General features: G+C 35.9%; 1 protein-coding gene across 1 annotated transcript in view; it reads right to left on the bottom strand.

Annotated features, from left to right (window-relative positions):
* The window catches only part of LOC140144710 (uncharacterized), a 48,746-nt gene extending 23,969 nt beyond the window's left edge, over positions 1-24,777 (bottom strand). The window contains exons 1-4 of the mRNA XM_072166521.1: positions 24,547-24,777; positions 23,643-23,802; positions 14,402-14,573; positions 205-358 (exon numbers count right to left, since the gene is read on the bottom strand). Of these exons, the coding sequence (XP_072022622.1) occupies positions 205-358; positions 14,402-14,573; positions 23,643-23,802; positions 24,547-24,760 (700 nt within the window). The 5' untranslated portion in view covers positions 24,761-24,777. The remainder of the gene's footprint in view (positions 1-204; positions 359-14,401; positions 14,574-23,642; positions 23,803-24,546) is intronic.
* Positions 24,778-27,102: the final 2,325 nt, after the last annotated feature.

The raw sequence follows: 27,102 nt of genomic DNA, 5'->3' as shown, positions 1-27,102 counted from the left end.
ACAAAATTTGCTCAAAATTGCCACAAAATTGGAAATGTTATAGTAATTTTGGGTTTTACTGGGGGAAATGGGGGGGGGCAAGAGTTCTGTCTGGGGGGGCATTTTTCCCCATGCCCACCACCCTGGTGCCGCCACTGACTGGAATAGCCCATTCTTCTCATGATATCCAATCTAGACTCCTTATCTCCCTTATCAATGTCTTACCTTCCCTAGCTATGATAACTATTTCATCCGCAGGATCTCCTTCATTGATCAGGAAAGACTTGGTTGGTACTAACAGCACAGGATCACCGTCTTTCTTTAAGCCTTCTATGAGGTCATCAATCGCTTGCTCACCCCAGGCACTAAACATTGGCATCTGATGGAAAATGGGACAAGATCAAGGAAAATGATTTAATAAAGCAGACCCAATTTTTGTACTAGGCTCACCTGAACTATGTTTAGGATGTGAGTAACCACTTTTGGGTTAGCGATGTCTTCCAACCACTGGATCAGGAATTTAGGGTTAGGGTTAGATTTAGGGTTAGGCTTAGGGAATGGTTAGGGTTAAGGTTAGGGTTAGGGAATCATTCTTGATCCGGTAGTTGGAATACATTGCTTACCTCACTTTTCTGTCTGTTCGTCCGTCCAGAAAACTACTGGGACAGAGACAAAGAAGACAAAGACAAGGTGAACTGTGACCTATATGGGAGGCTGAAAGGGTTTCCTCCACTTTACATTTATACATATTAGAGCGCAAAGAAATAATGAAACATGTATAAGTTTTTTTTTTTTTTTTTTGTTGGGGGGAGCACAAACAGGTACCAATGTTGTATACCATTCTCTGTCTTATGGCATGCAAACATTTTGAATTGTGAGAAAGAAGGGGGTAGGTGTGGGAAGGGGTGTACCCATGGTGTCCTCCCTCCCATGTGCGGAGTAGACCAACATCTTAGGTCATTTTCATTTTGTAAATATTACCTCTTACACTTTCCCTTCTAAATCATTCAGAAACAAATGACTTCTTACAGTTTCAAACTCAAATTATTTATAGAAGTTGGTGATATTAATTTATTTCGTTCAGCTGCAAAGCAGGCGACTACAAAGTTTCTCCATGTACTACAATTTGAAGCCAAAGCGGTAATGGCATATGGCAGTAAAAAGTTGTCAAAGACCCCAACAGTTTTTGCACATAAGACAAGTAGGATGTTCTTTGCCATCCAGGTCTTCTTTTACCATGTTTACTATGCAATGGGGTGTAAGTTGCATAGGAATCATTGTCATGATTTGACAGAGTTGATAAAGAGGCTGGCACAGTGTAGGTGATAAAGAATACCTGAAAGGCAGTCTTCTTGAATACTTTTAAAAAAAAATGTTATAATAAAAAATGTCTAGGGAAGGAATTAGCAATGACGTCGAAATTGCTTTTGAGGTTTTTGCTAGTTCCTTCCCTAGACACTTTTCATTGATAGATAAAAACATCAACAGGAAACCAACATAATAGACTGTACCTATTTTGGAAATAAACATGCTTTTAAATTTATTATTCCGCTGCTTTCGTCCAGTTTCCGTAAAAGGTAGCAACTAACTTAATTATTTCAACCACATCACTTTAAAAACATCAACCCTGAAAATTCCCCATAGCATCATGCAGGGGTAAAAATATACATGCTTATACTAATCTAGGGCGTGGGGTCCAAGGGCCCGTCCAAGGGCCGCTTAAGAGCTCTTAAGGGTGAATAACACCAAATCCCAATGTAAAGCAGCTTCCGACAAAAGTTTATGATGCCTATAGAGCCAACTGTGATATAAAATTGGATCGGTTGAGCCCATATTTATTGGTCGAGCTATGAGTTTTAAAATATTGGACAAGACGTATTTTACAACTCATAGCGAGACCAATAAATACTGGGCGTAAAGCATCCAATTTTATCATTATTATGTTTTGGATCCAATATTATCACAACTTGGATCCATCAAAACATAATAATGCATAAAATCGGTATAATATTAGCACTATTTTTGTGTTCAAAATTGTGTTTTACTACCTTGTGAATGTAATCTCTACCGATTTGAAATGAACACATGAGATCAAAATGGGGTTAGAATTCGGATGTAAATACACAAAAATTTAGCCAAATGTATCAATAATTTTCCAATTTTGATTTTTGGGTCAAACATTTTTGAATGTCCAAAAATGGTGTCAAATTACTCCAGAACATGTGATCGATACAAAAAAAGTTTCTTAGAGTGAAATTCAGCCTAGTAACGAATGTTCGATTTCCAACATCTGGCCAACTTCTAGCCTCGGTTCGAGGCTTCTGGGATCTAGGATGGAGGGTTTTTTTCCTTTTTTTTTTTTGCTTCTCAGTTTATTTTTTATTCTTGTGTCTTCATATCCTGTCCACCCACCTCTGATCTGTACATGATAATTAGAGAATAAGCGATAGAATTTTTATTTTGCCTATCCTCTACCGTGTGATAGGCGACAGGCAGGTCCAATATTTTGAGTAGTGGATGCCGGCGCAGCGTATCCACTACGATAAAAATATTGGACCTGCCTGTCGCTCATCATAGGTAGAGTGATAGGCAAAATAAAAATTCCTATCGCTTATTCTCATTCTTAGTCAGTTAAATATTATTTTAATATTAATTGTAAACACATTTTTAAGCAAAAACTAAGTTACCGTCATAAAACTCCCTCATTATAAAATGAACGAAACTTGTTTACAACTTCACGTATTCTGTTGCGGCGTATTGCTAAGCGTTCGCGTATTCTGCACTAGTCTACGCATCCAGCGCGATACATACGCGACCTCTACACGCGTGTTACGCATTATCAAGATGCATGATGGCGTGGGGTCATCTACGGCCTGATAGACGGCACCCGAAATCATGCGATTGTCCAATCAGAAATGTGTCTATATACGAACTAGACCACTCCCACTGACTAAGAATATCAGATTACTACCTCTCTTTGTTGTCATGGTTCTGAGAAAATAACCAGAGAAAATTGCTGATTCCAATCAGTTTTCTGTCTTACTCGCAACACTGTAAAGTTCTCAGTGTATTATAGGCTCCTTCTAATTCTTTCTTGTTGCCCCAGAAAGATCACTAATGGAGCCAATTATAGATTGAGAACTTCTTGTAGTTGAGAGCAGTTTAAGTGATGAAAATTGGGATCAGCAATTTTCTCTATTATACATAGTCACATCCCTGCCTGTTTAAATCATGGCAAGCAGGACCACTGGAGATCAGAGGTAGGTGGACAGGACAACACTTAGGCCTACAGAGATCAGAATAAAAAATAAATTGAAGCAAAAAAAGACAAATGAGAGAAAAATAAAATAAAATAAATATATCAAGAAGCAAAAAGGGGAAAAAAATACTATCCTAGTGCCCTAACGCCTCGAACCGAGGCTAGCCAACTTCATCATGCTCTTTCTCAATCTTTGGGCATTAGTTATGATACTAGTTGGGTTTAAATTATATGGCGTGAAACTGTTCTTTAATTTTGCTCTCACTCCCCTCTATTTCTTTCAACCATTATTTATCAGCCTTCTCTTTTCTCTCACTTTTTTTCTCTCCTCTCTGTTGATTAATGTCAGTGTACTATTTTATTCAATTGCATAGACTCTCTTACATTTACACTTGTTTACTCTTTAAATGCATGGTTCAAGAACAAAACCTAATACATAATAATATAATTATGATAAACCCCTCGTGTGTTTAAAAATACATCCTGTCTTAATAAATGTAGAGAAAGTCAACCTCAACAAAGAGAAGAAGTAGCTAAAGCTTTTTGGAGCACATCAGTCTTGTAGATCAAGTCACTGCTTCGCTGTAGATCAAGTCACTGCTTCGCTCTTTGTGCATCATTCATAACAAACAATTTTGAAAATAGCTGCTTGTGGATAAGGGTTAGCTGATTTAATATTAAAAATGGTTCTGCCTAGTACTAATACTAGCCTACACATTCTGTATGTAGTTGCTGTCAGCATTATGACCATATTGACCATTATTTGCAATATAGCTACAATTGTAGCTTTCCTTAAAGTAAGTCTTCTCCTGCGACAGAAGCCTAGCGATTTATTGATTTTGAACCTCTCACTGGCCGACCTTGGGATAGGCCTGATTCAAATTTACCAGTTCCCTATTATTGCCATGAAATTTTGGCCATATGGCAAATATGGATGTCAGCTATTAGAATGTCTGGCTAATCTGTTTGTCAGTGTTGGAATGGTAACAATTGTAGCAATAAGCATGGATCGATATCTGCTTATGTCACGAGAATATCCTAAGTATATGAGGATCCAATCCAGAAAGCGCATAATGTGTATCATCTTTGGGATTTGGATCTATGGTATTCTACTGGGAACCGTCGAAGTTGTCTTTTGGGATATGCTGACACCACCTGGTTTAAATGATTACTTTGACTTCAGCCAAGATTGCCGCTCACCGCCAAAGCATAACATAGTTTATGCACTTGTGATGTCTATGTTAGGTATATTTGGTCCGCTCTTTGTGATTGAATCATTCAGTATTGCATTTTTTGTTCGGTTGATAAAAAAATTATGCCAACCAATGGTTCATCCAAGCAGCGACGCAACGGCAATGTCATCTCAAAATGTGAATGCAAGTTCAAGTAGGTCTGCTGCAGGACCAAGTGGTAGCTCTTCTTTCCCAATGTCTCATGGAGTGGCTATTCCTATGCCTGAGGCTGATCCCAACAAGCGCTACAAGAAGGCAGCCATTCTACTTGGTGCTATCGTATTGGTTGTCAACATCTGCATCCTGCCAGTTGTATTGTATGTTATCATCACCCTCTTTTGTCCTCAGTGTAATAATACGTACCTTCGTGACCAACTGAATTATTTGATGTACCTCAACTCCTGCATTAATCCATTTTTGTATGCAGCTACCATGACCAAGGTACGTAACTTTTACAAACGTACCCTGTGCAACTCGCAGTGACTTTTTTCTTTCACATGTTTCAGGATAACAGTACTAACGAAATATTGAGAACGAATCCTGAAGTCTCAGACCAGAAATGATCCTTTATGAATTGATCTCATAGCTGTGATCACGGAAGACAAGTAAAGCAGTTGATCATAAGATATGTATATATAATTGTTAAAGCAGTTGATCATAATATATTTATATAATTATATGTGTTCAATTCACGTAAGACAAGTAAAGTAAATTATATTCATAATATATGTATATAATTATATGTATATGAAAGCTAGTGTTCAATTAATGTAAGACATGTAAAGCAGTTGATCATAATATAATGTATATAATTATTATGTGTACAATTAACATAAGACAACTTGGTAAAGCAGTTATTCATAACATATGTATATAATTATTATGTGTTCAATTTTCATAGACAAGTAAAGCAGTTGATCATAAATATGTATATAATTGTCCTCAGAGGGTCTTAGGCTACATGCACAGAGAGAAAAAAAACTCATCACACAGCCAATTTATGATACCACCCAATTAACATTTATTTTTTGCGGAATTAGCTGAAACGGTCAGAGCACCACACTGATGCACGAACAAGTAGGACTATCTACAGAGATTACCCATTGATAGGGAACAAAAAGGTGGGAACAGATTCTGGACATATTATTTGATGATTTTGATGGTGGATCCCACTTGGGGCAACACACCTCCAAATATTTTCCGGACACGACCATTGAAACTACCAAAAAGACACGGTCCAGACCCTGATCCCCCTGAAAAACATGCCATACCCGGCTGAGCACACGGCTGCAAGATATCTTGCCAGCCCACCCCACATCCGGAGCGGGACTGCGCACAGACCTGGCCAGCTATCCCCAAACACCACAGGTCTGGGGCACGACCCACCAAACCCTCCCCCAGCTACAAAACTGGGTGGGTTGGGCGGGATTTTCAAACGAACCTGACCGCTCCAGCCGAAAAAGTGAATGAGATGGAAAGGGAAAAAACCGCGAAGTACCAGACGCTCACTAACAAGAGATCTGATTGGACCGAGCCTGGCAAGGTCGTAAGGCAGCCAATCAAGAAGGGAATAGCCCGCCGCGCAGTTACTACCTCACAAGGGTGACGTTACTGATATGGCTTGAGCTGGGGCAATTAATACAACCTGCCTTACTCCCCCCGAACATCGAGAGAAAACCCAGCCAAAACAAAACCAACAGGGAGACCACATGGTGACAAAAACGCTTTTGAATAGACAAGCTATTAAAAACCGCACTTATTATTTGTTCAATTAACACAAGACAATAAAAATCAGTTTATTTGTATATTATTGTTATTATAAGTTCATATCTGTATATAGCTCTAGTATAGAGCCTCTGCCACTGCCCAATAGCACAAGTAATCATCAGGTATGCTACTACTACCATACATTAGATTTTGAGGTCTGAATGAAAACTTTGGTTTTGGAGAAATACACTTTGATCTATGCTTTCTAATGCATGCAAAATATGCAAATATGTAAATGGAATAAGTATAAATAAATAAATAAAAGTCACTTAATGATTTTAAAGCTTTTTAAAGTGAAAATATTATTAACTTTTCTTAATACATATTGTTAAAGTTGGTAATATAAAAGTAAGCAAATCCGGCATTCAGAGAGTTTTGAATAATTTAATATGATGTTTGAATTTTAGCACATGTCCTTATACGGACTCAGATGTCAAAGTTTTTTGAGGGAGGATATAATTTAATATACAAATTAGAAGTAAAAGACATATAAATTTACTTTTATTACGTTTAGAGAAATAAAAATGCAAATATACCATTCAAATGATGCAAATGACATTTTCAAAATCACAAAAACTGTATATTTTCTGTATTGGACGCATGATTTCAAAAGTTTTTTTTTCTAAATCTGTTGACCTTAGAGCAATAAAATTTGACAATTTGATCCAAAAGTTCATCAAGTTTCCAAAACAATGACAAAAGAGTTCAGAGTTAAAATTACATTTTAAAGTTGGATTCACATTTATTCATTAAAATAGATTTAGAGTAACTGAAAATAATATCGTATTAAAAGTTTAAAATGTTTAGGGTATAGCAATAGCTAGAGAGGTACCTCATGTTTAGATACTTTTAATTACCATGATGACTTTCCAAAGTATAACTGCCCAAAGTTTTAACACCGGATTATTGTGGGCCAATGTGCCTGCATGCCCACAAAGAAGGGCAACTCTCTCACACCCCTGACACTGAATTCCCCTTTCTTTGTGAGTGAAATGTGTCATATTTTGTCATTTTGTGAGAAATTCAAATCTACAGTGTTGCCGAATGTATTTACACCCCTTTATAGCCACCAGGGATAAATCCGGGGGAATAAATGTTTTGCATGCATTAGAAAGCCATAGTTCAAAGTGTATTTTCCTAAAAACAAAATTTGTATATCATTTAAATATTGTTAGAATGGAAGCTGATTGAAATGAGCAAATTTTCAACATTAAAATTGCTAAAAACAGACCAAAACAAGGAAATTTGTTTTTTTGCCTGTTACAACAGCAAGAAGTGAACATTTATTTTTTCAATGTCATTCAAGGTGTAAGTGCCCAAGTACTAAGTACCTTCATCAAAAAAAATATGAGCAAAATCTATCTTTGACCGATCACACTATGATCATGCTGAGGGTAAATATTTAGGTGCACTAGCAATTAATGTGCAGTGTTTGAAAATAATAACGTTTATAACTAGACGTTGGTGATAAAGAATACCTGAAGGGCAGTCTTCGTGAATAATTTTAAAGAAATATCTTTCAATGAAAAATGTCTAGGGAAGGAATAAGCAACAAACTCGCAAGAAATTGCTTTTGAGGTTGTCGCTAATTCCTTCCCTAGACATTTTTCATTGAAAGATATAAAATAATAACATCAACGATCAGCCAACATAATAGACTGTTTCTATTTTTGAAATTCATTAATTCATTAATTCATTAATTAATTCATTCATTCATTCATTCATTCATTAAAACAAAAATGCTTATAAGTTTAATATAGCTGGGTTGGGCAAGTTTCTGTAAAAGTTAGCAAGTAACGTATTTCCACCCCATCACTCTAAAAACAACAACCCCAAAATATCCCCATAGCATCATGCAGGAGTATAACCATACATGCTCTTACTGATCTAGGGGGTATCATAATTTTGGTGTATATGCTCCCCGACATTTTCAGGCGGTGGGTCTTTGGGAGATATGAACATACAGTTAGGCTAAGGTCTTTCTTGGATGTCTGGTTGAAAATCGCCTGAATAAAATGCGAGGAATTACCAATTTATGGGTCTTTTTGAGATGAAATGATCAAAATCAGGGTTGATATTGTGCACAGTTTGGGTAAAATTCATGGAGTTTATGATGCCTATAGAGCCAACTTTGCATAAAATAAGGAATATTAGCACTACTTTAGTGTTAAAAATCGTGTTTTACTACCTTGTGAATGTAATCTCTACAGATTTGAAATGAACACATGAGGTCAAAATCAAAATGGTGTTAGAATTCAGATGTAAACACACGAAATTCACTAACTTGGATTTTTTTGGTCAAACTTTTTGAATGTCCAATTTCCAATTTCTGGAAGTGGCGATGCTACGGGGGTGTCAGGGGTATCCCCCCCAAATATTTTTCTTGCCCTCTCCCCAGTTTGTGTCCCCCACTTTTGATGCAATACCCCCAAATCACGTACATTTCCACTTTTACGGCAATTTTGCCAATTTTGCCCCCCTGAAATTCACTTTGCACCCCTGATAAAAAATTCCTGGCGCCGCCACTGATCTCTGGCCAATGTCACCACGCTCTTGTTTCTCTATCTTTGTACCTTATACTATAGTTGGGTTTAAATTATATGTCATGAAACTATTCTTTCGTTTTGCTCTCTCTGGCTCTCTCTCCCAGCCGGCCTTGATTTGGTAAAATGATCTAACTTGAAATTAAAATCGCTGTTTCGAGAAAAAGAGCTTTAAAGTTTGAACACTTGACATTTTTCTTTTTGAATAAAATAAATTATTAAACAGATCTTATGTCTTTGAAAATATAAAAATCTCATTATTTGGTGGCATGGTGGTGATTTTAGGATGTCACCAATGGAAAGAGCGTCCTCGCAATACCCATGATATGGATTTATCTCAAAATATCCAAATTTCAAGTTAGATCGTTTTACCAAATCATGGCCGCCACGCTCTCCCTCTCTCTCTCTCTCCCTCTCTCATCCCTTTTTCTTTCAACCTTTGTTTATCAGTTTTCTATTTTCTCCCACGTTTTTTCTCTCCTCTCTGTTGATTAAGTTGAATGTATTAAATTAATTAAATTAATTTTATTAAATTGCATGGGTTCTCTTTCTTACATTCATACTATTTTACTCTTTAAATTTATGATTCAGGAACAAAACCTTTATACATAATAATATATGATAGATCCCTTGTGTGTTCATGAAAAGTGCAGCCTGTCTTAATTAATGTGGAGAAAGTCAATATTCATATTCAATTTATTTCCATCAAAATCACACATAAAATAACACCAATAAGATTTAATAAAAACAAGATGGGGGAGGTGCAACAAAAAGCAAAAGCATAAGAAGACGTTGCACCACCTGACAATTAAATTAAGCACTCAAAAACCAAAACAAAACAGACATACAAACATGACATGATGAAACAAACCACTTGGAGAATAGCTGCTTGTGGATAAGGGTTAGCAGATTTGCAATTTTGAGAATACCTTGATTATTCAGGTATCAAAATGGATCTGCCTAGTAGCCTACACATTCTGTATGTAGTTGCTGTCAGCGTTATAACCATCTTAACTATTATTAGCAACATAGCGACAATTGTAGCTTTCCTTAAAGTAAGGGTTCTGCGACAGAAGCCTGGAGATTTATTAATTTTGAACCTCTCATGTGTTGACCTTGGGATTGGCCTGATTCAAATTTACCAGTTCCCTCTTCTTGCCATGAAATTTTGGCCATATGGCAAATATGGATGTCAGCTGTTAGCATGTCTGACTAATGTGTTTGTTAGTGTTGGAATGGTAACAACTGTAGCAATAAGCATGGATCGATATCTGCTTATCTCACGAGAGTATCCTAAGTATATGAGGATCCAATCCAGAAAGCGCATAATGTGTATCATCGGTGGGATTTGGCTCTATGGGATTCTACTGGGGACCAATGAAGTTCTACTGTGGGATTTGCTGTCGACACCACCTGGTTTACATGATTACTTTGACTTCAGCCGAACTTGCCGCCCACCACCAAAGCATAACATAGTTTATGCACTTGTGGTGTCTATGCTAAGTATATTTGGTCCACTCCTAGCAATTGAATCATTCAGTATTGCATTTTTTGTTCGGCTGAAACGGAAATTGCACCAACCAATGGTTCATCCTAGCATCAGCACAAGTATGTCATCTCAAAATGTGACTTCAAGTTCAAGAAGGTCTGCTGCAAGTGGTAGCTCCTCTTTACCAATGGCTCATGGAGCAGTTGTGCCTAGGGTTGAAGCTGACCCTAACAAGCGCTACAAGAAGGCAGCCATGCTACTTGGTGCTATCGTATTGGTTGTCAACCTATGTACACTGCCATTCATATTGTATGCTTTGGTTAGCACCTTTTGTCCTCAGTGTATTAATGTGTACCTTCGGGACATACTAGCGTATTTGCTGTACCTCAACTCCTGCATTAATCCATTTTTGTATGCAGCTACCATGATTAAGGTACGTAATTTTTACAAACGTACCCTGTGCAACTCGCGGTGACTCTTTTCTTTCACGTTTCAGGATAAAACAGTAAACAAAATATTGAGAAGAACGAAGCTTGAAGTAAATCGTAGATCACAAACACAGCCGGATATATGATCTTTGACCCATATGAACATGAACACCCCATAGACACTGGCTAATGTCATGATTGTCTACTCATGGCATCATTGTACTATGTTTCATTTGTGAGAGAAGCCACATTTGGAAAGTATTTGGTCTCAGACCAGAAATGATCCTTTTATGACCTTTGACCTCATAGCTGTGAACATGTAAGACAAGTAAAGCAGTTGATCATAAGATATGTATATAATTATGTGTTCAATCAATATTTAACAAGTAAAGCAGTTGATCATAAGATATGTATATAATTATGTGTTCAATCAATATTTAACAAGTAAAGCAGTTGATCATAAGATATGTATATAATTATGTGTTCAATCAATATTTAACAAGTAAAGCAGTTGATCATAAGATATGTATATAATAAGTATGTGTTCAATTAACATTTAACAAGTAAAGCAGTTGATCACAATATTATATGAATATAATTATTATATGGTCAATTAGCATATAACACAAGGTTGTAAATGTTTTATTGAAAACTGTTTTGTTCTTAAAAACAATTGTCCTGACAAAGATTATTTTTGCATCCTTTAAACATGTTTTTCCATTTTTTACAGGAACAACAAATTTCTTTATGCAATTTCTTATCAATTTCCCAATATTTTACTTTAAAACGAACCAGGGACTTACCACCGACGACGTGTGTCCCATATTGTATGCCTTATTTTGAAAATTGTCCAAAATTTAATAGATTTTGATATCATGTATTCAAATTAGAATTCTCTAGCAAAATAAAATGATAGGTCCAGTGATATGAAAAGACTTCTTTGATGGTATATCTTAAAAATTACACTATCTATTATCATTTCACATAAAATGTAGTTAACCCTAATATGCCCGAGTACTTCAAAATACTACATGAAATGCCCTGTGCATGTGTGTATCTCACATGATGTGATGATGCAATCACCCCAAGTGATATAGGCATGCTTTCGTTGGTCCAGCCAGCAAAAGATGTGTGGCTAAGTGTCGCTGACCTAGTGCTTGGCATGTGGGGGTCTTGGGTTTGAATCCCACTCAGACCAAACAACTCTTTGTTTGTTTTCTCTCTTCATTACTTTCTTCTTTCCCTTCCAGTCGCCAAAAAAGCCCTTCGGGTGTTAGGGTTAGTTAACCACTACCGAAACTCCATATAGGCTTACTACAAAATACTACATGATATGCACTGTGTATGCGTGCATCTCATGTGATATGATGACACAATCATCCTAAGTGATATATAGACATGCTTTCGTTGGCCCAGCCAGCAAAAGACGTGTGCATGGCTAACATATCGCTGACCTAGTGCTTGGTATGTGGGGGTCTTGGGTTTGAATCCCACCTAGAGCAAACATCTTCTTTGTTTGTTTTCTCTCTTTATTCCTTCCTTCTTTCTCTTGCCAAAAAGTCATTCAGGCATTAGGATTAATCAACTTTCTCACGTATGTAAGCAAATTTTACCATATGGTTACAAGTCAATAAGCCGAAGGGTCATTAGTCCAAAAACTCAATAAGAGTTAGTTATTTTAAAGTTTAGTATTAGGGTGAGGAAAACTCTAATCCTCACCCTAATACTAAACTTCACCCTAACCTTTAATCGTTTGGCCCATTCTTAACCTGAAACTTAACCTGCACTCTCTTCCTAAACATAACCCTGATTCCAATCCTAACTCTGACCTTAACCCTAATATATTTTAATCGCTTATTGCGTTTTTAAGCTGCAGAGTGGATTATTGAAAATTTAGGCAAAATATGCAAATAAGCTCATTGATTTTCATAAATGTGTACATCTTTATCAAAAGGACGGACTTGTCGGCTGCCACATGTGTCTCTTTTTACATAATAGCTAGGAAAAATACCAGACCCGTCTCAAGTGGTGGTCACTTCAAATCATCCCCACGACACATGGTTTAGGAATGTTCTCTGTATTCCTAAACAATGTAACTTGGGGATGATTTGAAGTGACCTCCATGAAAGATATGAGTCTGGTATTTATTTATAGCTATTATCTAAAAAGAGACACATGTAGCAATGACACGTTCATCCTTTTGTTATGGATGTGTACAAATATGCAAATAGCATGCCACAAAACTATACAGCACATGAGGCCACCATATCCTATCACCATACCAAGATTGAAATTGATCAGTTATTGCGTTAAAGCTGCACAGTGGATTAATATGGTTTTGCTTCAGCCCAGACAGACAGCCAAACTACCAGACAAACAAACAATAAGGTATCCATCTGGATGATAACATAAGCCCCATATAAATGTGTGGCGAAAAAAAACTTTCTGAAAAATATTGAGGGCATCCTCTTCAGCAAATGTTACAATATGGCTTTAAGCTGAGTTGAACCTCTTAATAATTATCAAAGTGCATGCCTCAGACTGACTCTCCTGAGGTCCAAGTCTCCGAGTTAACTCCAAGTTTCAGTCTCCTGTGTGAAATTCACCCATAGTCTGTGGGAAATTACAAAGTCTCACCATGTTTTCCCAAGAATGGTGTGAACAATTTCACAGGCAGCAATTTGTCTCAGCATCGCTGCACAATTTCATGACAAATCAAGCACTACAACAACTCATGTCTCTTGAATGTTTCCATTATTGCATTGATGCTATCACATTATCATGCAACAATGTTGACTCAGCACCATGACAATAATGTCAATATTAAATTCATATCAAACATAATAATTATTAATTATTCATCGACACTCAGGGTAATGGGAAAACAATTTGTATGACACATACAGAACATGAATATTTCCTGATATGCTATTTAATTACAGGGTTACAGTCCAACCTCTCTTATCTGGACCTCTTTTATCCGGATCTCTCTGTTATCCGGCTTTGAAATCTTCACTGAAGAACATGTTTTTTATAATTTGACACCTTAATTCCATGCTCTGAATGTCTAGAATGACATATCTATGTTGCATAAAGCACTCAAATGCCATCTATTAGTGCTATTACCCCATGTTGAAACTATTTTTTGTTGTCCCAATTTCAGTACTTGGTCAGTCAATGCAGAATTACATGTAATTCACTTATCCGGATTTTTCACTTATCCGGACAATGCTTGGTCCCACCATGGCCGCATAAAAGAGGTTGGACTGTAACAGCATCCAGGAGAAAAAAAAAAAATTTCAACATTTCATACACTCTTATAGGTAGCAAGAACTATTAGAGCAAACATTAGAAAAATGCGGACCATGCATTGATGGTGTATAATGCGCAGGTGCATACTACACAGTGCTTTCGGACGCATTCATTTTTCTTGCGGGTTGATGTATTTGCAGTGGCGGCGCTCATTGTGGGGCCATGAGGGGCAAATGCCCCCAGTCAGAACTCTTTCCCCCTGTTGCCCCCAGTAAAAACCCAAAATTGCGAAAATTGCCACTTTTTGCAGCATTTTTGAGCAAAAGTTGTTGATCTTGCCCCCCCTGAAATTCACTTTGTTTGCCCCACATGCCCCCCAGAAAAAATTCCTACATTTTTAGTGATAAAAATAGCAAAAATCATGGAATTTGTAATTTCTAACGGACACATACCTCTTTAAGTATTGACTTGGTGATTTGTTGTGATAAAACATCAGGTTCCTTGATAATCCCATTTGTATCAAAGTAGCGCTTGGATACAAAGTAATCCGATAAGGACATGGATACAACTTGGTCTTTTAAAGCTTGACGGAGTTTCTCAGCTCTGATTAACAGAAGAGAGGCTCTGAAATTGAATATAAAATATAATACAAGTGTTAGTCATATTGGGTGCACCATATGTAGAAACAATTTTCAGTATCAGTAATAATATTTTCTGTATTAAACATGTTAAAAGGGCATTTCGTGATCCACAGCATCATCCCCCCATTTTTCTCAAAAAAAGTTGAGATTTTTATATCACTGGAAATCTCTGGCTACATAATATTTATATACAAACAAATTTTTTGCCGATTAATTAGTTTAGCAAAGATATCATGAAATTTTAATTTCGTTCTGGTATACCAGAACAAAATTACAACACATTGTCTATGGAGCAGTGTGATACACATAATCATGCATAACTCGCAAACGCAAAATCGGAATCAACTGAAATTTTCGGAATAAGCTTTTTTTGTGGATATCTACTGAAAAATGTCATAAAAAGAGGATGATAGGATCACAAAATACTCCTTTAATAAAAGAAACTTGGCCGCGAAGAAACTTGTACGGCTGAAAAACTTGTATGCCAAGAAACTTGTACGGCTAAAAAGAAAGTGTCACAAAAAATACAATAAAACAAATTCGCACATCATTTCACACAGTCCTAAAAAGTTTTTATCTTTTAAGTCATGTACCATTTTGCTTTTTTCAGGGGCTAATAATGCACAGTCTACCCATAATTACATAAGTGATTTAGAATGATCAATGTTTATGTCATAAAAATAATTAAATACAATATTTTCAACAGAAAACTTACATGATTTTTACATTATTGAAGTATTAGTAAATATTTGTTACATGTTATTCATTTTGTATGGCAGATGAAGTGAAATAATAACAGTCTTGTACCGGATATGTACATGTAAAAAATATTTCAATATTAAGAATTGGATCGGTTCCAATTCCTATATTATTCATGTGTTTACTTGGTTTAGACACATTACTATCCAGTAAATATAGTATTACTTGCTCACAGTTGGCTGTGTAAAATAATTTTAAACAATACAATATTGAGTCAATTAAAATGTATTATCCAGTGACCTAGTAAACAATTCAGGTTGAAGCAGGCAACAGGGTTACATCAATAAACAGTGCAGCATTTGTGATATCATTTCCTTGTGAACCTGAACTTAACTGGTCAAATATTTAATATTTTGATTCTTTTGTTTGATAAATCTATTTTTAATTTAGAGAATTTCTCTCATTTTATCTAAGCTTGAATCTGTGCCTGTAAGATTACTTTGTCTAGTTTGTTTTCTCTGTCAATTTTATTCTTTCTCAAGATTTTAACTTCACCAACTTATTATTGTATGGCTTTAATTTTTTACTTCATGCCTAATGCTGATAATCAAGTTGGTCTTGTTTTAAATTATATTAGGTTTTTAATGCTGATACTCAAATTGATCTTGTTTTGAATTACATTAGTGTACTATATACTGGAGATACTGTATGCATACTGCTATCTACTGAAGTTAGCAGAATAATGTGGAAACTTTATGCCTACTATCTACTGAAGATAACATAATTATGTGAAAACAGTATGCCTACTACAATTTAGTGAAGATATCATTATTATGTGCAAACTGTATGCCTGCTGCTATCTACTGAAGACAGCAGAATAATGTGCAAACTGTATGACTGCTATCTACTGAAGATAACATAATTATGATAATTATGTGCAAACTGTGTGCCTAATAGTTGCTGAAGACAGCAGAATAATGTGCAAACTGTATGTCTACTGCTATCTACTGAAGATAGCAGAATAATGTGCAAACTGTATGCCCACTACTATCCACTGAAGATAGCAGAATAATGTGCAAACTGTATGCCTGCTATCTACTGAAGATAACATAATTATGATAATTATGTGCAAACTGTGTGCCTAATAGTTGCTGAAGATAGCAGAATAATGTGCAAACTGTATGTCTACTGCTATCTACTGAAGATATCAGAATAATGTGCAAACTGTATGCCCACTACTATCCACTGAAGATATCAGAATAATGTGCAAACTGTATGCCTGCTGCTATCCACTGAAGATATCAGAATAATGTGCAAACTGTATGCCTGCTGCTATCCACTGAGGATAGCAGAATAATGTGCAAACTGTATGTCTACTGCTATCTACTGAAGACAGCAGAATAATGTGCAAACTGTATGACTGCTATCTACTGAAGATAACATAATTATGATAATTATGTGCAAACTGTGTGCCTAATAGTTGCTGAAGATAGCAGAATAATGTGCAAACTGTATGTCTACTGCTATCTACTGAAGATATCAGAATAATGTGCAAACTGTATGCCCACTACTATCCACTGAAGATATCAGAATAATGTGCAAACTGTATGCCTGCTGCTATCCACTGAAGATATCAGAATAATGTGCAAACTGTATGCCTGCTGCTATCCACTGAGGATAGCAGAATAATGTGCAAACTGTATGTCTACTGCTATCTACTGAAGACAGCAGAATAATGTGCAAACTGTATGACTGCTATCTACTGAAGATAACATAATTATGATAATTATGTGCAAACTGTGTGCCTAATAGTTGCTGAAGATAACAGAATAATGTGCAAACTGTATGTCTACTGCTATCTACTGAAGATATCAGAATAATGTGCAAACTGTATGCCCACTACTATCCACTGAAGATATCAGAATAATGTGCAAACTGTATGCCTGCTGCTATCCACTGAAGATATCAGAATAATGTGCAAACTGTATGCCTGCTGCTATCCACTGAGGATAGCAGAATAATGTGCAAACTGTATGTCTACTGCTATCTACTGAAGATAGCAGAATAATGTGCAAACTGTATGCCCACTACATGTACTATCCACTGAAGATATCAGAATAATGTGCAAACTGTATGCCTGCTATCTACTGAAGATAACATAATTATGATAATTATGTGCAAACTGTGTGCCTAATAGTTGCTGAAGATAGCAGAATAATGTGCAAACTGTATGTCTACTGCTATCTACTGAAGATATCAGAATAATGTGCAAACTGTATGCCCACTACTATCCACTGAAGATATCAGAATAATGTGCAAACTGTATGCCTGCTGCTATCCACTGAAGATATCAGAATAATGTGCAAACTGTATGCCTGCTGCTATCCACTGAGGATAGCAGAATAATGTGCAAACTGTATGTCTACTGCTATCTACTGAAGATAGCAGAATAATGTGCAAACTGTATGCCCACTACTATCCACTGAAGATATCAGAATAATGTGCAAACTGTATGCCTGCTATCTACTGAAGATAACATAATTATGATAATTATGTGCAAACTGTGTGCCTAATAGTTGCTGAAGATAGCAGAATAATGTGCAAACTGTATGTCTACTGCTATCTACTGAAGATAGCAGAATAATGTGCAAACTGTATGCCTGCTATCTACTGAAGATAACATAATTATGATAATTATGTGCAAACTGTGTGCCTAATAGTTGCTGAAGATAGCAGAATAATGTGCAAACTGTATGTCTACTGCTATCTACTGAAGATATCAGAATAATGTGCAAACTGTATGCCCACTACTATCCACTGAAGATATCAGAATAATGTGCAAACTGTATGCCTGCTATCTACTGAAGATAACATAATTATGATAATTATGTGCAAACTGTGTGCCTAATAGTTGCTGAAGATAGCAGAATAATGTGCAAACTGTATGCCCACTACTACTATCCACTGAAGATATCAGAATAATGTGCAAACTGTATGCCTGCTGCTATCCACTGAAGATATCAGAATAATGTGCAAACTGTATGCCTGCTGCTATCCACTGAGGATAGCAGAATAATGTGCAAACTGTATGTCTACTGCTATCTACTGAAGATATCAGAATAATGTGCAAACTGTATGCCCACTACTATCCACTGAAGATATCAGAATAATGTGCAAACTGTATGCCTGCTGCTATCCACTGAAGATATCAGAATAATGTGCAAACTGTATGCCTGCTGCTATCCACTGAAGATAGCAGAATAATGTGCCAACTGTATGTGCAAACTGTATGCCTGCTGGTATCTACTGAAGATAGCATTATTATGTGCAAACTGTATGCCTGCTATCTACTGAAGATAACATAATTATGATAATTATGTGCAAACTGTGTGCCTAATAGTTGCTGAAGATAGCAGCATAATGTGCAAACTGTATGTCTACTGCTATCTACTGAAGATAACATAATGTTGTGCATGCAACCTGTGTGCCTACTACTATTTACTGAAGATAGCAGAATAATGTGCAAACTGTATGCCTGTTGCTATCTACTGAAGATAACATAATGATGTCCAAACTGTGTGCCTAATAGCTGCTGCTGCTGATAGCATAATTATGTGCAAACTGTATGCCTACTACTATCTACTGAAGGTAGCAGAATAATGTGCAAAATGTATGCCTGTTGCTATCTACAGAAGACAACATAATGATGTGCAAACTGTGTGCCTAATGTATTACGAAAACTACGCAGACATCTTCTACTAATTGCCTCAGCCACGTTCAGCCCACTCACACAGCAACATACAGAGCACGTTTGTGGTGGATGGGCACATATCTTCAGCTCCACATTCAGATTTTACCTTAACTCTTCAGCTTCTCAAAACTAGGCATCTTTTAAATTTTTATAAGGAATTACTGTGCAATATTATTATTTTACTAACTCATCTTCCAACTGATATTATGCCCGAGCAACTGGTAATTACATAGCCATAACACGGTCACCCAGTCATTGTGCAACACTGGGAACCAATATTTTTAATGAACCCGCTATATTACTTTCCTATGCTCGAATACAGGGTGTCCCAGAATGATTTGTACCGTGTTTGCAAAAATAACTAAAAATAGAAGACGGGTAGTGTATCTATTTTTGATACCAGCATTATAATGATGGACATGTCTCCTACTTATGCTGTTAATTTCAGCACGCTACCTTTATTTGTTTTGGCGTGGCATGCAATAATGTAAAATCGATGAAAAACGACTCGCATACCTTTGAAAAATGGCACGATACGATTAAATGAAGAGCGTGGGATGTTTGGCACAGCATTTCGATGACAACTACTGTTGGGGTTGCGCCTTAAAGCTTGCCGGACAGCTGCAATGTTCGCTCTAGTTCTTACAGTCTTACGAGCACCTGAAGCGTCACTCTGCCGATTCCTGACAGTTACGTGCTCGTCAAACTTCTTTACGTTATACACTATCGTCTAATGAATCTTCTTTGCGTCTCAACATAGCTGCCGGTTTGCCAGTAAGTTTTTAAAAGAAATCCACGCTGCTGTACAGTAAATTGAGGAGCCGTCTTTTCTGTACCACAAACAGTTCGATCTCTGCAAGCATTTTAAATGACATGGACCTCACACCACAATAACTATATTTAAAACTACCGCCAAAGAGAGAATTGGATTAGGCCACGAATCCTTAATTCCATATAATGATTGCTTCGTAACGTCATAAATAATAGATAGATATCGGCTATTTAGTGGAAATATGAACAGGGCACAACTAAAATACCTGCATAACTTTTTCCAAATAACTTTGTGCTGAGCGGTTAGTAATTTTACAGATTTTCAAAATAGGTTGCGTTGTCAAAACTTAGAATTCACCATTTTTACGCAATCTTCTATAACTTCTTCTAGAAACGTCCAATTGTTAAAATCTAAAAAATCTGAGAAAGCTAAAATTATGTAGAACTTAAAATGCAAAACAATATGACCATTCAACATGCCCTTCATACCTAAAAAATTCAATCTTTCCCGGTATAGATCATTCTGGGACACCCTGTATTTTGTGCACCGGTCTCATATAATAGATATCAATAACAGATCATGTGTGCAATTTCAACCAATAAAAATCAATAGATGTATGCAAAATTACCATATTTAGGTGTCAATCATTTACCGGAAACCATTGTGCTCTATCACTGAAAATCACGTGTGACATAATGCTGATTGGATAATCGCAGTACCTACTAAATATTCATATCAATCCATCTATGAGTCATGCATGGTTGTAAATGCCTGCTGCACAGTGTGAAGTTTTCGTAATGAGTTGCTGAAGATAGCAGAATAATGGGCAAACTGTATGTCTACTGCTATCTACTGAAGATAGCATAATTATGTGCAAACTATATGCTTACTACTATCTACTCAAGATAGTGGAATAATGCACAAACTGTTTGCCTACCACTATCTACTGAAGATAACATTATGATGTGCAAACTGTGTGCCTACTATTGTTATTTCACTCCAGAAAATTGATTTCGATTCTATTCCAATTCAATTCTTTCTACACCTGGAGTCTTGCTATTCAATTCCAATTCAATCCACCTTGCTATGTAATTAATTCAATTCGATTCCAATTAAATTTTTCAATTTCAAAATCATTTCAATTCAATTCCAATTCAATGCAGTGAAATTAACAGCTAATCAATTTCAATTCAATTCTGAGCATTCATTTCAATTCAATTCAATTCCAATTCCAATACAGTTGCAGTTTGTGTTAATTGACCAAAGGCACACTGCAAAAACTGAGATTGAACACTTTTTTGTCCTCGATTTGTACACACATGTCAAATCTAAACACAAATGTTAAACTAAAAAATACCAAGTGTTTAATATCTAAACATTAACACAAGGCATCAAATTACTAAACATGTTTAGCATTTAGACATGCTTACAAATCGAGAACAAGATGGTGTCTAGAATGGTGTTTAATATCTTGACACTGTTTTTGCAGTGCATGTTTTAAATCTTACTACCAATTTTGTAACACTTGTCCCAACACGAAGTCAAAATAAAGTACACTATTTGTCACAAAAGCATTTCAACCATGTCAACAGAAGATACTTTATTATTATGTTAACTCACTTTTCACATTCAAACAATGCGAGTGATCCTTACCTCTGGGTCCTATTTTATTAGTTCTTAGGTGACTGACAACCTAATATTTGTCTTTTAAACTTCTTGTCCACCATGCACATTATTTATTATTTTCTAAACTTAAAGGAGGATTTCGTGATCCTAGTATCCTCTTTTTAATGCTTTTCAGTGGATATCCACAAAAAAGCTTATTCCCAAAATTTGAGTTTATTCCGATATTGCCTTTTCGAGTTATAAACATTATGTAAATAGCCAGAGGTTTCCAGTGGTATAAAATTTCAACTTAAAAAAAAAAAAAAAAGTGGGGGTGAGGGGATGAGGCTGTGGGTCACAAAATGCCTTTTTAAGGTGTGCGGTACGATCGATAATTGGACCCTGTCCCCACACTGACCTCAAAAATGTCCAAAATCAAGGTTTTGCTACTTGCTAGATAGCCCCTACTTGTCTCTTGCTCCTCCTAAGATTTTCACCCAAAATCCTTGTACTTTTAAAAAAGTGTGAAAAAAGAAAATAAGCATTTTCTTTATTGGTTTCTCACAATTTGTTGAAATGTACATTGACTTTTGAGCATAAAAATTAGGAGTTTGGGAAAAATAGAGGCTTTGTGATTAGTGCCAAAAATTTTTAATGTGTGATTAGACCTGGAAGTGTATCAGAAGTCAGAACGGGGAAGGGCACTTTTTACAGGTGGAATTACAGACATATGCTTGAGAATTGAAATGCTGAATTGAAATCAAAGCTGAATTTCATTTCAATTCCACTTCATTCTTCATCACTCAACATGATTTCGATTCCAATCCAATTCAATTCTTCATTGCTCACGATGATTTCAATTCCAATCCAATTCAATTCATGCCCAAGCCCACTCATTTCGATTCCAATTCAATTCCAATGCATTGAAATGAAAATTGCCCAAAATTCATTTCAATTCAATTCGATTTCAATGCATTGAATTAACATTACTTACTACTATCTGCTGAAGATAGCATAAAAATGTGCACAATGTATACCTACCACTATTTTACTAACAATAACAGAATAATGAGCAAAGTGTATGCATACCACTATCTACTGAAGATTGCATAATGATGTGAAAATATATGAAGAATAGAGCATAATATGGAAACTTTATTCCTGCTACTTTCTATTGAAGATTGCAAAATAATGCGCAAAAATGTAAAGCGTACTACTATTATACTGAAGATAGCAAAATTATGCTCAAAACATTCGGGATACCACTATCTACTGAAGATAGCAAATTGAAATTCAAAATGTTATACAAACAATAACATCTCTATATATTATACTGAAGATAACAAAATGTGAAAATTTGAGTTGCATGGAACGCAAGGATATTTCAATGTTTATCTTGCTCTTAAACAGTTCGTTTATTTTCTCAGCAATAATAAATCTGTGGGAAACTGCGGGGGAGTTCTGACTGTTTACCCCTCATACAATAGCTACCTAGCAAACATACAACATTTTACAAAAATGTAGGGTTATATAAAGGGTATAAAAACGTTTTAATAACATTCATAAAACATTTTTGAAAAAGTGATGCAAAACATTCTAACATAGCAGGGGCGGATTTAGAGGGGGCGCACCCGGCGCGCCCCCTCTATTTTTTGCAAAGCGGCGCCCGACTTAATGTATTTTGGCAGAGCGGCGCCTGACTTTGTGTGGCGCCCCCTCTATTGAAAATTCCTGGATCCGCCCCTGCATAGTGTTATTTAACTGTTGACAAAATATTTTGCAAAAATGTTTGCCCAAAATATTTTTCAACAACGTTTGAAAAACGTATTCATGGCCTTTATATAACCCAACATTTAAATGTTATTAACACATATTGAATAAACATTTTACGAACATTTTTGTGTTTTCTGGGTAATGGATACATCAATATTACTCCTTAACCCCCCTGAACACTACCTGCCAATCTAACATTGCCTCTGATTGGGTAATTACATGATATCTTCATTTTAATCACCAATCAGAATGGAGTTTTGCAAATAATTCACCCCAATTTGTTAAATGGTGAAATTATTCTAAAAATGTTGCTGATTGGTCCAATTGATAATGACAGCTCCTTTTTGACCAATAGGCAACTAGTTCTCATGGGGTTAAATACTACAGCCCTTCCTAACCCACCCATTCCCACATGCAAGTAGTATTTTTAAATAAAATTACTATATACTCACTTTGCTGGTATTCTTACAGTTGCTGTACATGGTATATAAAACAATGTTGATAATTCACCAATAAGACTGCCTGTAGTGAGTGATGCTATAACTTCACCAGTTGACGATAAAACTTCAGCTTCACCTTTCACAACAATGTATAATCCTTTTGACCTTTGACCTGAAAAAAAGAAACAAATAAAATTGGATTTGAAAATGAAACAATGGAAACTGAAGATTATGTACTAATCTCACAATTTTTCTCTTTTATTTATTATAAAGTCACAACTAAAAAACACAATGTTTATGAAACTATGCAAGTTCATCTGTGAAACTGTTATGAAAGTATAAAAAACAAACATCTGTGTTGGTAGTGTTGTGCCATTTATTAATTTGTTCCATTGTTCATTTAGTATCTATGGCTGCCTCATCAAGTTCATACACAGGCAATTCTTTTTGGACATTGTTCACCATTCTCCTTAAACTTCAAAAATTATATACTTAGTTCTCTGGGTTGATAAGATGAACGAATTTTAATCTTTACCCAGAGCAGCCAGCACACATAAACGTTGAAATAAAAACCAGTGCATCTAGCATGACGCTCTGCCAATTGAGCCACAGAGGCAAACTGGAGAAGAGCGGAAGATTTTAATCTTAGGTTCGGACACCATTTGAACCTAATACATGTACCTATAGATTAAAATCTTCTGCGTTCATTAACCTATAAATATTCCTTTCATATATTATAATACGGTCACATCTCAAGACAACCTTTATGAAAGCATAAAAGTTAACTGTTATGAAAGTATGAAAGATTATCAGAGTTGGTAGTGGAGTGCCAACTTAAAATTCTGAAGTATAAATCAAACATTTCCATTTGGATCAAAAAATTAAAGCTTCAATCAAAGAGATAACTTTATTCTACCTTTCTTAATAATTTCTTGTTGATCAACCGCATCCAATTCCTCTGTGTATGTTGCGGCTGCTTGTATCATATCATGGGTGATGGCGCCGTCAGGATATGGTAAACTGCGCAAGGATTTAGCAAGTAACTCATACAGGTGATCAGGAAGATTACTATGTTTCTGTACTGCTTTCTTCTTTTTTGATTTAGACTGTTTAGATCCGGAAGAACCCATGGTGTATTATGTTTATATAATCTGTAACAAAAAGATGAGGGATTAATAATATTATTTTTACATGATTTTCATCAAGTGTATCAAAATCTACTCACTTTTACTTCATCTTTTTTATTAGGTTATTCAAGTCATCCATTAAGCAGTAATAACAAGTTCAACAATTCTTCCTAGTAGTAATATGTAAGGAAGTTAACATAAAACTCAGATGCTGAACCATTTACATCACTCTTAAGGGAACTGGAATGAGCGTTTTGAGCATTTCGACAGTATTTTTGTGGGACATGAGAGCACATCAGACATATCGAATTGCATTCTGAATACGAAGAATGTCTTTCTGATATCAAATAATTTTCATTTTATGAAAATCACGATATAATACAAATTTTATGACAAATCAATAAAATTTGATATTTTTCACATTTTTGAGATATACCAGTCCTCAAAGTAAATTTTATCAATTTAATGATATATTCTTAAAGTGTATGTAGCTGAGAGGAAAAGCCGACGATCAATTGAAAATGTTGACCTTTCATATTGAAGATATGGATTTTTTTCCCAAAAAGACCTAATTTGTTTTGGTGTTTTGGGAAAAAAATTCATATCTTCAATACGAAAGGTCAAAATTTTCAATTGATCGTCGGCTTTTCATCCCACCTACATACACTTCAAATATAAATCGTCAGATTTATCAAGTTTACTTTGAGTACTGTTATATATCAAAATATCAATTTTAATGATTTGCCATAAAATGTGTATTACATTGCGAATTTCAAAAATCAAAATTATTTGATATCAGAAGGACATTCTTCGTATTCAGAATGCAATTCGATACGTCTGATGTGCTCTAATGTCCCACAATAAATACTGTCCAAACGTTCATACCCCTTCCCTTAAATAAGTTCGGGAATAGATTTGCATCCATTGTATCTTTACTGTGCAATAATTATGAGCTCCAAAATTTCCAAATGACGTGCCAAAAATGCTTGCCCCCTCTCGACCATGAGGCTACCAAAAATTGCTTTCTCTCCTCTCAGGCTGCCAAAAAATCTTTGCCCCCTTTGCACATGTAAAATTTGTGGGAACCCAATTTGCAAACCTTTAATGGTCTAGATATATATTGTGTTTCCATACTGTTTTCCTGAGTCTGTTTAGAGCCTTTCTTTTAAAAGGTGCCCCATGAATGTGTACCACAAACCGCTTGCTCCCCCCACTCTCTGCTAAATTGCATTCCCCCACCCCATTTTGGATGGTCAAATAATTCTTGCCCCTCCAATTTTACCCTCCCCCAGGGCTCATAATTATTACATAGTCCCTTATAGTGTGTACATTTTAGCTGTGTTGGTAAAGTATAACTGAGCTATTAAACAAAACTATACACCAAAATACTAGTACCTAAAAAAATATACTTTTAATTTTCAGAAACTGAAGAATGAAAAAAAAAAGGAAAATTAATGCAAGCAACTATTGGGCTATTCCATCTAAAATCCACACACCCCCTGTGGAAGATTTCACTGCCATCTCAATTCCAGTTGCACTGTATGGTCAATCCAGCTAGAAATGTTGGCTACTTTTATGTAAAATTCCAGCTGAAAACTATTGACATTTTTAAAATCCACCTGAAATTTGCACAATTTAGCACAAATTAGACAATTTTGTTTGGAATTCCAAAATCTTGCACACATTTTCTACTTTTCATGGATGAAAATCAGAGGAGGCTTAAAGGCATTCCTACAATGCACTATGATTGGGAAATTTGATCAATATAACCTAATTTTAAAGGCAAAGTCCCCATTGCCACACACACAAAATGGTAATTTTAAAACTGCAGCCAACGAGCTAATAGTTGAGACTTAGGACTGATATTTGATTTTCTTACAGGAAACATTCATATTGTCCCACTGCATTAATTTGATTCCTAAGTCTCGATGTTTTGAATGTTAAATAATAGGATGAAAACACCAGATATTTTCACACAATCCCAATGCAAGGTATGATCAACTGTACCACATGTGCACAAAGGCCAGACATACAAGGTCAGAAACCCCATTGGGTTGTGGGAATGTCTTTAAACATCCTCTGGATGAAAATGTAGCTAATGGTTGGATCTGGAACTATGAAATTTGGTTGGAATTCTAAATTCTTCTACAGTGGGGGTATGGTTTTTAAATTCAACAGCCTATTTAGTAAGCCATACACCTACACATAAGCTGCCTACACACTTCCATTCAATCTAGTCTCCTCCGCAGCCAGTTTGGTTACGCTCCCTCCACACAAACAGTCTGCCAATGGCCACTTATAACTTGCCGTTTCTGATTGGCTACGTAAGTAGCCGTGAGAGCTGT

The sequence above is a fragment of the Amphiura filiformis genome, unplaced genomic scaffold (assembly GCF_039555335.1).
Source record: "Amphiura filiformis unplaced genomic scaffold, Afil_fr2py scaffold_74, whole genome shotgun sequence".
Lineage (NCBI taxonomy): Eukaryota > Metazoa > Echinodermata > Ophiuroidea > Amphilepidida > Amphiuridae > Amphiura > Amphiura filiformis.
This window is presented reverse-complemented; position numbering and strand designations above follow the sequence as displayed.